A 12,561-nucleotide genomic window follows, 5' to 3' on the forward strand; every position below is an offset into this window, starting at 1 on the left:
CTGTCACCCGCCTGGTCTGGGTTCCTGGAATCCGGAATCTGATTGATCTTCTTCCTTGCTTTGCTAGAAAAACGATCGATGGATCAAGTCAAGGCCGAGTAATCCCTCACCGTCTTTAGATTCGGTTTTGCTGCCATTGGAACTATTAGAGTTGGTCGAACTGGAGGTTCTTCTACTCCATCTAGGCCCTCATTCGAGTCGTTCTTTCGTAAAAAAAAAAAAAAAAAAAAAAATCCTGCCAAAACATACTGAGTCTGGATTCAGGCCGCAATGGTGCACCGTAGTCTCCGCTGGCACTATATGTTCCAGACCGGCTGGTCAAGCTGAGGGTAACAACTTGTTGCGCTTACATGGACCGGACAGATATACTTGGTTTGACTTGGATTGGACTAGCTATGCCCCTCCTACTTCTCCAACTCGGCTCTTTTGCTCCTTTAGTCATAGAGAGCGAGAGAAGATGACCATTGCGGTTATATCAAGGGATCACGGGATTGCAATGGTGGTCTGTCACTGGGCGTTGACCGGGGAATTGCTAAATGTGAAGTTGAAGTCTCCGCGTGGCAGGAGTTTTGTTCCGCATGTTCACTCACTCACTCACTGACTGGGCAGGGAATGACAGCAGGGAAACGTGACCCGCCGGCCATGCTCCTCCTGACCGCCTTCCATCTGCCCCGCCTCCTCAGCTCCTATTCCACTCTCGCCTTTCGTCCCTTTCCCCCTCCAGCTGCTTCCGGCTTGCTGCCTGTCACTCTACTTTAATTCAATCCGGCGCTTTGCTTTTCTGCAGAAGTCGCTCACTGTAGCTTCAAGCTAGCCCTGAGACCCGCTTTGGTCCATCTCATCCTCTCATCCTCTCATCCTCGAGCGTGCCGGTCTCAGACACTTGCTCGGGAGTTTCCCCCTTCGTCACGACCTCTCTTACCAAACCATGGTCGGCATCTCCCGCATCGTACCACTCGCCGAACTTGCTGAGCTTCACGGTGGCTGAGCCACCGACTAGTTATTGACTTTGAATCAAATTGTTCCTTTCCTTTCTACTCACTCGAAATTCCAACCACTACAAGGCGCTGAGTCGTCTAACACCTTCCCTTCACCGTCCCTCCCACTACAACCGCCAGCATGCCCTCCCCGTCGTCGCAATCCCCCGAGGGCGGCGCTACCCAAGCCGCTGGTACAAGCAAGCCTCGATCTTCACACAGAGCTGAGAGTTCCCAGAGAAAGTCAATTCAGTTCAACGTTGGCGGCACGGAGCCGCTGCCGCATCGTCGATCCGTCAGCGCTGCAGGTCACCGACCGCGCCCGCAGCTCGACGTCACCTCCACAGAACGGGAAATCAAGCCTTCGCCCAGTCGTGGGCCGTCCCCTCCACCGCCTCAGTAAGACCATTCTTTTTTGTCCGTGTCTACATGATCTTTGTTGGCTAATGTAATATCAGGACCTACGAGCGAGGTGTGTCGTTTGACACCTTCGATAACCCGGATGCGGCCGACTTCTCCTTAACCCTCAACTACAAACACAAAGGCTATCAGTCCACCCGTCGCAGTCGAACGTTCTTATGCGGGACCGACCAGAACGATTACTCCGACTTCGCGCTGGAATGGCTCATCGACGAGCTCGTCGACGACGGCGATGAAATCGTCTGCCTCCGTGCGGTCGAGAAGGACTCGAGCATCGCCAGCGACGCCGCCGTGGAAGCGGGGAAATACCGGAAGGAGGCGGAGAAGCTGTTTGAGCAGGTGATCCAGAAGAACAGCCAGAACGAAAAGGCCATCAGCCTGGTGCTGGAGCTGGCGGTGGGCAAGGTCCAGGAGATCATCCAACGCATGATCCGGATCTACGAGCCGGCCGTGCTCATCGTGGGCACCCGGGGTCGCAATCTGGGGGGTGTGCAGGGGTTGCTGCCCGGCTCGGTCTCCAAGTACTGCCTGCAGCAGTCGCCGATTCCCGTGATCGTGGTCCGGCCGTCGACGAAGCGCGAGAAGAAGAAGAAGAAGCGTCTGGCCGACCCCACCCGCCGCGGGTACAACAACATCCTGGAGATGAGCGAGCGGCGCGGGAGCCATATCTTCGACCGCAGCACCAGTCGCGACAGCAGTGTGTCGAAGCTGCCCGACGAGGAGGCGGCGGTGGCGGCCGCGCTGGGGCTGCCTCAGTCGTACACGAACTCGCGCAGCTCGCTGTCGACCTCGGAGCGGAGCAGCGTCAGTCACGATGAGTCGCTGTCGTTGAACGGGCTGGTGGAGGCTGCGACCCCGAGCCCTAGTTCGGGAAGTCTGGAGAACTCGGTGGACGGAAGTGGATCGGACGACGAACCGACGGTGGTTCACGTGGAAGACGAGGCCGGCGGGACGCCTTCTCCGGCCCTCGAATTGACCGAGTCTAGCGACAGTTCGGCGCCTGCTGATACCAAGGAGGATGAGGAGGAGGTTGACGAACCGGAGGTTGTCCCGGGCTTGCCTGACTTCAATGTGGTTCCTCGGATTGTTTATGAGGATCCGACCGGTTCGAAGCGCAGTTAGACATGTGGTCAGCGTGACTGCACAGTGATGACCGTGCAACCACCCGTCTTAAATTTTTACTTCGACACCAACATATGTCTTTACGAAACGATGACACGAGGCCGTGGATCCATTCTGCATCCATTCCGCAAACAAGAATCTCAAGACTACATGTCGACGAGCACAAGACACTCAGATGAGAGATTTACACCGATGTTTTTCTCATTCTCTGCTTTATACACTGCCGTGCATTACAGCATTTACAGCTAATTCCAAGCGCAGATCTGATGCATCGATAGATAGCATGTACTGCAATGGTTATGAGAGCCTAAGGTCTCAGTGGGTAGCCTACTGGGGCAGGAATGATATTCATGATACTGTCTGTATCTAGATATTCTAGAATCATTAATCCAATCACAACTCTTAAGTCAAGTCAAGTTGTATGGTAGTGCTGATGAAATCAGATCTCGATGCTGCCATCTTGCTCGGAAGTCCTAAGCAGAACGACCATGCGCAGTATTGTCATTTTACTCTGCTCCGCCAGTGCGTGAGGAAAGAACCCTACTCAGTGCAGCGAGGGACACTCTCAAGGCAAATATCCACCCTCTGCTCACTCCTTGCTATCACTACTTGAAACATACCTCAAATCTCCAGTACACAACCGGAAGACCTCCTTGGGAAACAAATCACCTCTGCCAGCAGAAAGAGGTTGGTCTGCTCTGAGGATTGAGGATATCTACTTAGGGTTTCTGGGTGGTTATAGACTGTCAATGCAGACGGCAGGGGAGGGTAGGATGGCTGAAGTCTGCCTCGTCTCCCAGTTGGATACAGGTAGACAGTTGTTGGGCATTGGCCTTTGAAGTGGTTTGAAACGTTCATGTCGATATACGTGCGAACGCTTCTGAGCTGTAAGCAAGGCTCTATCCCGACTCTATGCCCGATCACGACCACCACCACCACCACTAAAGATGCGACCGCAACGTGCCCCCAGTCCCCAGCGGCTCCTCAAACCCCAGGAACCCCCTCGCCTTGATCTCGGCCAATTTCGCCCGAAACGGGCCCAGCCCGCCGAAATACAACCGACTGGCCGGCCGTTTCCCCGGGACATTGGCCCCGAACATCCACGAGGGCGCCTGGGCGAAGAGGGTCTTGCGCGCGGTGAGATCGCAATGGTCCGTCCACCACCTCTCGGCCTCATGCGTGGCCTCAATCTCGCACTGTTTCCCGCTCTGCCGGGTGATCTCCTCGGCACGGCGGATCAGATCCCGCAGGAAGTCCACGTTGGTCTCGGTGAGCGGCGGCACGTTCGCGAACGCGGCCATGGGCCCGGAGACGATCAGCAGGTTGGGGAAGCCGGACACGGCGCAGCCGAGATAGCACGCCGACCCGGAGCGCCGCCACCGCTCCTTGAGGTCCTCGGCCGGGTCGCGGCCGCGGATCTCGACGCGCGCGTAGCTGCCGTCCAGGGCGTCGAAGCCCGTCGCGACGACGAGGGTGTCCAGCTCGTAGAGCGTGCCGTCCGCGGTGCGGAGGCCCTTTGCCTCGATTTGTGTAATTGGATGCGCCATCACGTCCACGGCGTGCACGTGGTCGCGGTTGAACGTCTCGTAGTACCCGGCGTCGCTGAGCGGGCGGCGCGCGAAGGGCTCGCGGGGCAGCAGCACCGCGGCCTTGCGCGGGTCGTGCACCGCCGCGCGGATCTTGCGGCGCAGGAACCGACACACCTCCTCGTTGGCGGCCGCGTCGGTGGTCAGGTCGCTGAACCCGCCGAACAGGAGCTGCAGCCCGTTGCCCTCGCGCCACGACGCCTCGAGGATCCGCTCGCGGTCCGCCGGGCTCACGGCCATGAAGCGGCGCGACGACTCCGCGAACCCCATCCCCAGGTGCGAGGCGCGCACCTCGGCCCACAGCGCCGGGTACGCCGCGTTGATGGCCGCGCGCTCCGCCGCGCTCACCGGCCGGTCGTTGGCCGGCACGCTGTACTGCGCCCGCCGGATGAAGACGTGCAGCGAGGCCACCCGGTCCGCGATCGCCGTCACCACTTGCACCCCGGACGAGCCGACCCCGATCACGCCCACGCGCTTCCCCGCCAGCGAGACGGCCGGGTCCCAGGCCGCGGTGTGCACGACCTGGCCCTGGAAGGTTCCCTCCTTCAGCCCGGGGATGTCCGGCAGGACGGGCTCGGTCAGCAGCCCCAGCGCCGTCACGAGATACCGCACCGTGTAGGTGTAGTGCACCTTTCCGTCTTCCTCCTCCTCCTCCTCCCCCCTGTCACCTTGCTTCGTCCCGATGCCTCGACACCTCACCCTCCACCTCTTGGCAGCATCGTCCCACTCCGCCCCCTCCATCGCCGTCTCGAACCGCATGTGCCGCCGCAGATCGTACCGCGCCACCACATGCCGCAGGTACGCCAGCACCTCCGGCTGCGTCGAGTACCGGTTCGGCGCCGGGTAGGCGCGCAGCAGCACCTCGTCGAAGCTGTACCGGTACAGATAGCTCCACGTGTCGCTCAGCGCCCCCGGGTACCGGTTCCAGTACCAGGTGCCGCCGACGTCGCGCGCCTTGTCGATCGCCGCCACGCGCAGCCCGTCTTGGAGGAGCGCGTGCAGGGCGTAGATGCCGGCGAAGCCTGTGCCGACGACGAGGGCGTCGAGGTTGAGGTCGGTGTGTTGGGGTGGGCTGGGGTCTTGGGGCATGGTTGTGGGAGGGTCTTCCAAGTTGTCTGGGTAGGCTTCGCTCTCTCTGGGGGGGGGTTCCAGTTGGCTGGGTATGTACATGCATAGTATGCACCGTATGTGGGCAGGTAAGCTCGGCTGGATGCTTATGCCTTATCTTATATACGGCCACTCTCCCCACCCCTGCCTGCCCTTTCAGTCGTCACATTCGGAGAAAGAAGGACAAGCAAACGCAAACGCAAAAAGCAAATATGAAGCAACGCCTCCCCCTCTTTGCTTATGTGGCGATCTTGAAAGAGCGTTTCAATTCCGACTGGCTACGGGGTTTAAAGGATCCCTGTTCTTCGCTGTCCCGTCACATCAGCTAAAATTGGGAGGGCCAGAAACCCCGCACTGGCTTCAGCTACTCAACTGGAATACTGTACTGGGCATTGTTTCAGTTTCACTGCGAGGTGGTTGGAAAGCAGATCAGGGATCTAAGTTAATTAACTACATCAGCTTACAAATTAACCTTCCACCCTTCTCCGAGGAGAGGAGTGGAAATTCCCGCGGCTGGTGCAGGGTTAAAGTACTGGATCTTTCGGGGCGTGAAGTGATCCCCACCTCTTTGATGAATCCGGTGTGGTGGATGTTTGGTGGTCGAGGTGGTTGTCTGGAACGTAAGTATTTCTGTTTGAGTAGAAGGAACGTGGTATGGTTCAAGATTCCACAAATTGATTTCATGGGGACGAGGGGGATCAAGACTGGTGGCCGGGGACAGAAACAGATCCCTCGCTCTCTCCGGAAATCCATCATGGATACCTTAGGTGGTGATTTATTTCCCCGCACCTGCACACCACACCATGACATCGGCCTATGTACTCCGTACTTCGGTCTTGTTTTGTAATTGGTCCATAGGAATGGAGATTTGGACTTGGGTCTGTGGGAATGTCCAGTCGTATGTACCTTTCACAGACCTCGGCAGATTCGCCCATGCGATCGTTGCGCTAGCATGAACATGGCCGCGAGAAGCGAGTGTCGGTTTAACAGTAGGTAAAAGGTGCAATGGCAAGAGATTGATCTTGAACAGGATCTCCGCCAGCATGTGACTCTAACCCCAAAGATCTACAAATGCATCATGCGTCCGCCTCCATCTCATAGTACGGATCATTCGGGTCGTACGGAAACTTACGCACCACCACATCCCCCTGATACCGCCACAGCTCCTCCCCAATGCCAGTAAGCTGCACCGAACAGACCTCCTCCTCCTGCCCGAACGTCTTCACCTCCGTCGCCGACCCATTCGCATAGTTGACCCGCACCATGTTCACCGTCTGCCGGCTCGGGTCCCCCAGCAGATAATTCAGCGGCGTGAACTGCACGCCCGAGTGCGCCGTCGTGAACACCGTGTTGGGCAGGTCGCCCGTGTGCGGGACGTGGTGCATCCCCAGGTTCAGCCACACGACCAGATCGGTCTGGTTCAGCGACTCGCCGTCGAAGAACTCGGCGAAGTTGACGGGCGGGTCGTGGATGTCCTGGCTGTTGTAGGCGTGCGCGGCGCGCGGCTCGTGGTCGTGCTGCCGCGTGACCTGGATGTCGTACTCGGCCCAGTGCGCGGCGTGCGCCAGGTTGCTGGAGTCCTGGACGGTCAGGTGCGCCGTCCCCGCCGCCGGCAGCACGCGGTAGCCCCGATACTCGCCGTACTGGTTGCGGGCGTCCTGGTTGATCACGTGGATCATCGTCGCCCCGTTGGGCCCCCAGTTGAAGCGGCCTTCGTCTTCGGACGGGAGAATCGACCGCTCCAGGGCCATGGTGTTGCGCGAGCGGCCGGCGGACCAGGGGAAGTTGCGCGTGACCGGGGCGACCGTGGTGAGCTCGATGCTGTTGTTCACGCCCAGGATGTCGAAGTCAGCCTTGAAGTTGAGGACGTGGTCGTGCATGCTGCCGGACAACGCATCGTGGATGCGGTAGCCGAAGTCTTCATTGTGCGCGTAGTAGGCGGCTTGGATGTAGCCGGAGGCGCGCACTTCGACGCCAATCGTGCCATCCATGTGGAAGGTGTAGCTAGAGGTACAGTCAATGAGGGGGGTGGTTCATGCGTGTTGTGGGCTTGACTCACCTGGTCATATAGTCGTAGTTGCCAATCGTGGACACGGATCGGAGGGTGAGGTACACGTTCTTCGTACTGCTCACGTAGTCGGACGTGCTGTGGCGCTGGATGGGGTAGTCTGCATCGTATTCAAACACACAGAGACTGTCAATGTGCGTGTGCGTTGTCTCGGAGACGTAGAAGGAGCTGTTGAGGTAGGTTGCATAGACCGGGCAGTCGTAGCCTTTGACTAGCTCAAAGGCATACGGCCCAAATCCGTAGTATGAGTCCAGATACGCGACGCTGGATTGTATTGGATCGTTGCCAGCATAGTGGGCGAGTGCCTCCTGTAGACCAAACTCGTACAGCACGCGCTGACCCTTGTAGCGGATATCAAAAACGGATACTCCCGTGTCACGCGAGAAGCTGATATAAAACGAGAAGTCCATCCATGTCACGTATTTGCGGTCAAGGTCCACAGAGTACCGTGCTCCTGACGGCGCTACCATGAGAGGAGGTTGCTGCTTGTCTTGTGGAAGTATGGGGCCCCGTTGATCCGTCTGTGCCCATGGTCCTTCGACGTTGGGCTTCAGTTTGACGAATCCAGGTGAGAAAAATGCATTGCGGAATGCCTCGGTCGTTTCGTAGAAGACGTCATTGTAAAGCCAGCCCTCAAGCTTCCACTGAGAAGGATCACGCCCAGTCACGTCGGACTGGAAGAATAGTCCCAGCGGTAGGATGCTGCCGGTGTCGAACTCATCCGTTGGCATGTTCCAGAATGTGTCCCAGCGGATGATCCGGCCGTCATCCTGCCAGAGGGGGTCAATGCCCCATACGTCAAGGGTGTCGTTGTCTAAGCCCAATGCAGTCCCATTGAACAGGTCTAGGGTAATATCTGCAATGGATGCACTAATCTTATACAACCACTCAGAGTAGATGGTGCTATAGTCAGCGTCGAGATTGCGCACACGGCCGTGAGTCTTGCGCGTGTAAGGATACTCTAGTGGCACCCACGTAGGGATGGATTGATTGGTGATGGGTAGAGGCCCGACCAGAAGATCAGCATAATGAGGAGCAGTAGTGGCGCGGTTGTCAAGGACGACATGCGCATAACGGCTGGGTGCTGGGCCATGGTGATCGAGATATCTCAAGACATCCGTCTTGTTAGGCCGCATCAGCTCGACGAGCTCACTGGTCCTGTTAGCAACCGAGCAGTGATCAGAAAGATAGGGCTTGCATTGTGTTATCCCACTCTCCGGCATTCTCCGTGACAGTCAGGTTTAGAGCTGTTTGCTGGAAAAGCCACTTGACCACGGATGCTGTCTCATCGTCCGTCAACCCTTCCCAAACATTATGCCTCGGCGCTTTGATCACAGTTGCGTTCTTGTCGACGCAAGAGGACGAGGACATAGACGAACGGGCTTGCAGGTTACGCGGGGAACTCTTCCTCCCACGACCTTGACGCACCCATGCGGTCTTGGGATCGGGTTTCGGATGAGCTAGAACATCCCCAATCAAGCATGACAGAAGGAGCCATGAGGCAATTGCTGCCACGGAAATCGTCAACCTCATGTTGTCCAACGATGCAGGAATCACTGACAGTTGTGAGACGAGATACAATGCCAGCGTTATGGTTTTATATTTGTCACATTCGCGCTGTTCGGAACTAGCTAGGCTACCATCTCACCAGGAGCAGTATCATCTGAGCTGATATCGGAGAGTACTGTTGGCCATTCTCGTCACTCTCCTATTGTTGGGACCACAAGCCCGTCGGATACATCGCGTCAGCTTGCTGTTGGACTTTCCTGAACCAGAAGGTACAGGCGGTGGTGTAAATGATGCATATGCTATCAGTAGATATAAGGATATAGCTTGAGTCCCGAAGGCCATACATCGAGCCCGTCGTGATATGCCTCAATTTGGTTGGGCTTGACAGAAACTTGGCGCGACCGTGCCCTGTATATGAGGATGGGATCGGAAGGGTTTGCGATTATCTCCAGCGAATCCGAGTCAGTCGTCAAGAATGGGGTTTATCGCGTCCCGCGTTGATAGACCCTGCGGGGTAAGCAGTTTCTGGATGACTTCAAGGAGAGCCAGAGGATACGCAGGTATATGACAGATCCACGCTGCAGAGCAATGGAAGCATTGAGTCTTGGCATCGATGAAGTTTTGGAATTTAATCGTTCAACAGCGTGGGCATTGTTACGAAGTACATGATAGACCTCGTTCAACAACACCTCGAGGCTAGGTGGAATTGCATAGTATGCCAGTTTTCGATACAGACTGTGATCGCTGGACCTTCCGACTAGGCCGTTCATCTCTCTTCTGATGCGATGCAGCTGTGGTATCGTCAAGTTCCTATACTTAGCACCATGCATTAGCACCAAACGAAAATCGACCCAGTACCATCTCGGAATGTATGACAGAATAGTTGCTCACCATGGTAGCAGATCTAAGCGAGGTGACAGGTGTAGCGTCTCTGAATCTGAGTAGCAGGGATGAGGGGTAGTTATCTCCAGCCTATAAGCGACAACCAACTTAGGCAACCCAAGCAATTATCACCAAGGCGGAGAATGAATTGTGAAAGAGAGCTGGACCCAGAATATCGCGCACAGAGTGCGACAGTAAGTCCTCCAGAGGCGTCCCAATGTGTGACGAAGAGAATGTAGTCAAGCTGAAGGTGGTAGGAAAGGAAGTAAGCGAGCAAGCAGGTGAATCTCGGCTATCCCAAACTTTGCACCCTCAGGCAGCCATCCTCATTGTCGGACTAGGGGAAACGTCCAGAACTCTCGTGTAGCGTTGCTGTTAGGCCCACCAGATAATTTCAAGATTGTCTGTGAATAGTTGAAGTTCATCGGCCTGTCCAACAGCAAGAAACCTGTATCGGGCTGAGCCACCTCTGTGCGACCCTGACTTCGACGTTGTTGGCAGATGTATACTGCCTCGGACGTCTGTAAGGCAGGCAATTCTAGCGTCTCACCTCAGACCCCAGTGTTGATCTCATCCTCGCCTATATCGAGATCTCACGCTCGCCGCTTCGTCTCAAAAGCCTTCAACTCCGAAATCGCCCTAACTCCTCGGACCAAAGATCGTGTATCCGGTTCAGAGCTCACCCTCGCGGGGCTGTGGCTATCCTCTTGATGGCCGAATGGAGCATTTAGATAATCGGTTTCCATTATGGGTGCTGTTGGGGTTAATTCGTTGCAAATGGGCAAGGTAGGTACCCTATCCTGAATAGGAGACAGCTGTTAATCATAGCAACGAGAGCTTGGAGAGTCTGGTTCTAGCTTCTTATCCGCATTGATCATGCTAGCCTGGCAGATATGACTTTAACGAGCATTGATGGCCCCGTTGAGGTCAAGTCGACCAGATTGCAGAGTGAGACATAGATCGCTGAGTACCTGCCCAGTGGCCAGCAAATCTCGCAGAATGGGCCAAAGCTAGAGAAGGCAGGCAGCACAAACTCCCGAGTAAAGAGCAGGCCAACATCTAGCTGGGCAAGCCGCTTATCTGCTCTCCCTCTTGATGCTCAAGAATCCTGGCGCGTTCACAAGGTAGTCAAACCACTGCCTACACACACACACAGCCAGTCCAGTCGGAGCAAGAAAATAAACATGATAACCGAGGTGATCTTCACAAGTTCGAAGCCTCTAGGTTCCATCCAGGATATGGACCGATGCTACTTCATACTAGATCCCAACACAGCCATCCCAAACACCCCATGCAAGTGCCAACCCTCCCACCCCTTGACTCGATGCTCTAAACCAAAAGATAATCCCTTTCCCACCCTACCTCCATCTACAGCAAGCCAAGAAGATACCATTCATTCCTCATTCCTGCCTCCGTCTCTCCTACGTCATCTTCACCCTCGCCGGCGCCGAAGAGAAACAAAGGGGTTCAACCCTCCACCACCAAGTACAGAGTATATCCGAGGCCAACCACAGCATAGATCCGAATCCCATCCTCCAACAAATCACTACCGCCCATGCACATCATTCCATCCAAGAAGAAGTAAAAAAGGTTGAACAAGTTGAACCCCTTCGCATCCGAGATGAACCCATCTCCTCAATGCTCCTCGCATCCGAGCGAACCCATTCACGCATCCGAAGGTTGAACCCTTCGGCCGAAGTACCGGCTCGTAGTATATCATACCATAGACGTATAGCACAAGATGGAGGGATGAGGCCGAGGATCATACGGTATTTCTTCTTGGGTTGTTCGGCGCGTTTACCCCAGGTCTCCGAGCTTTTCGATGGATCAGCCATTCAAGGCCATCCAGCCTTGTTCTCCCTTAATTGACCATGATGGCCAGATCAAGGGCTTGATTGGTCTCTTGGATTCTTTATGCGCTAAGTTGTCAGATGGTTTCGTGTTGGGGAATGGTGGATGTCGAAGGTTGCTGTCCTACTGATTATTATTATGGGCATGCATATTTTCCCTCCGTTAGAGGAGATACGATACCCCACCCAACTGGGCATTTCGCTTATACGTACCCTTTGGTTAGTATGAACAACGAACTGCGACTGGGTACTGGGTAGCAACTGCAGCACAAGGAACATACGCATAGATTTATGGGTGAGAAGTGTACCCTCCCTCGAGACGAGAGCACCTCCTCGGCAGTTTCTTTTCCCAGAAAAGTTAAAACAAAAACAAGGTAAATACTCCCGAGCCGGTCCCAAACAACCCGCAACCCGCAACCCGCAACCCGCAAACCACAACCGCAACGGGCGCCGCACCACAACGGCCACTCGTGCGTTAAGACTTAGTACCTTCGACTAAATAATCCTTACCAAGTAGAAACTAGATAAGCTACAGTATCACCCCTTGACTACTAGGTACTCCCCAGGCAGCACCTGCAGCAGCCACGTCAGAGAACATGCCACATTATCCAATCCAGCCTTACCGTCACCTAATGATGAAGGGATCTCAATCCTTGTCTGGGGAGAGATTGGGGAATGGGGAACAATGGCATGATCGTCTTGTCCGTTCGTTCGAACATCCATCATCTACCGAATCACTGGCAGTTCCATGTAATTCGTGCGAAACAGTAAAGGCAGAAACATCCATCCAGTCAATTGATGCAGCTACCTTACCCTACCTACCCTGCAGCAGAGGATACTCGTAAACCTTCATCCGGGATCTGGGAGCCCCTCGCAAGAGGGGAGAGTGTGTCCAAACCCCGAAGTAGAGCATATGACGCGCATGTCGACTTGAACTTTCACTTGCTGAGGATCTGAATCACGATCAACCTCGTACGGTACTCAGTTCTCTCGCAAAGTCACCCAAAAACTCGCGAGCAACTGCACCCTCCACCCCCAAG

General features: G+C 55.5%; 4 protein-coding genes across 4 annotated transcripts; 2 read left to right on the forward strand and 2 right to left on the reverse strand.

Moving 5' to 3' along the window:
- Positions 1-1,119: 1,119 nt before the first annotated feature.
- On the forward strand, positions 1,120-2,519 carry BO95DRAFT_467555 (universal stress protein; the record flags this gene model as incomplete). Its single annotated transcript, XM_025589302.1, has 2 exons — positions 1,120-1,376; positions 1,436-2,519. The coding sequence occupies 2 exons, from the start codon at positions 1,120-1,122 to the stop codon at positions 2,517-2,519; spliced, it is 1,341 nt and encodes a 446-aa protein (XP_025438184.1).
- Positions 2,520-2,606: 87 nt separating this feature from the next.
- BO95DRAFT_257952 (uncharacterized protein) lies at positions 2,607-2,938 on the forward strand. Its single transcript, XM_025581488.1, has one exon. It carries the CDS (start codon positions 2,695-2,697, stop codon positions 2,887-2,889), a length of 195 nt encoding a protein of 64 aa, XP_025438185.1. The 5' UTR covers positions 2,607-2,694; the 3' UTR covers positions 2,890-2,938.
- A 522-nt stretch (positions 2,939-3,460) lies between these two features.
- Positions 3,461-5,194, reverse strand: BO95DRAFT_372518 (flavin-containing monooxygenase; the record flags this gene model as incomplete). The annotated part of the gene is made up of 1 exon (XM_025583008.1): positions 3,461-5,194. The coding sequence occupies one exon, from the start codon at positions 5,192-5,194 to the stop codon at positions 3,461-3,463; it is 1,734 nt and encodes a 577-aa protein (XP_025438186.1).
- A 961-nt stretch (positions 5,195-6,155) lies between these two features.
- BO95DRAFT_257986 (putative membrane copper amine oxidase) lies at positions 6,156-9,042 on the reverse strand. Its single transcript, XM_025581489.1, has 3 exons — positions 8,479-9,042; positions 7,272-8,432; positions 6,156-7,216 (listed from the first exon to the last, which is right to left on the reverse strand). The coding sequence occupies exons 1-3, from the start codon at positions 8,811-8,813 to the stop codon at positions 6,289-6,291; spliced, it is 2,424 nt and encodes an 807-aa protein (XP_025438187.1). The 5' UTR covers positions 8,814-9,042; the 3' UTR covers positions 6,156-6,288.
- Positions 9,043-12,561: the final 3,519 nt, after the last annotated feature.

This window comes from Aspergillus brunneoviolaceus (assembly GCF_003184695.1).
Source record: "Aspergillus brunneoviolaceus CBS 621.78 unplaced genomic scaffold BO95scaffold_75, whole genome shotgun sequence".
Classification (NCBI taxonomy): domain Eukaryota; kingdom Fungi; phylum Ascomycota; class Eurotiomycetes; order Eurotiales; family Aspergillaceae; genus Aspergillus; species Aspergillus brunneoviolaceus.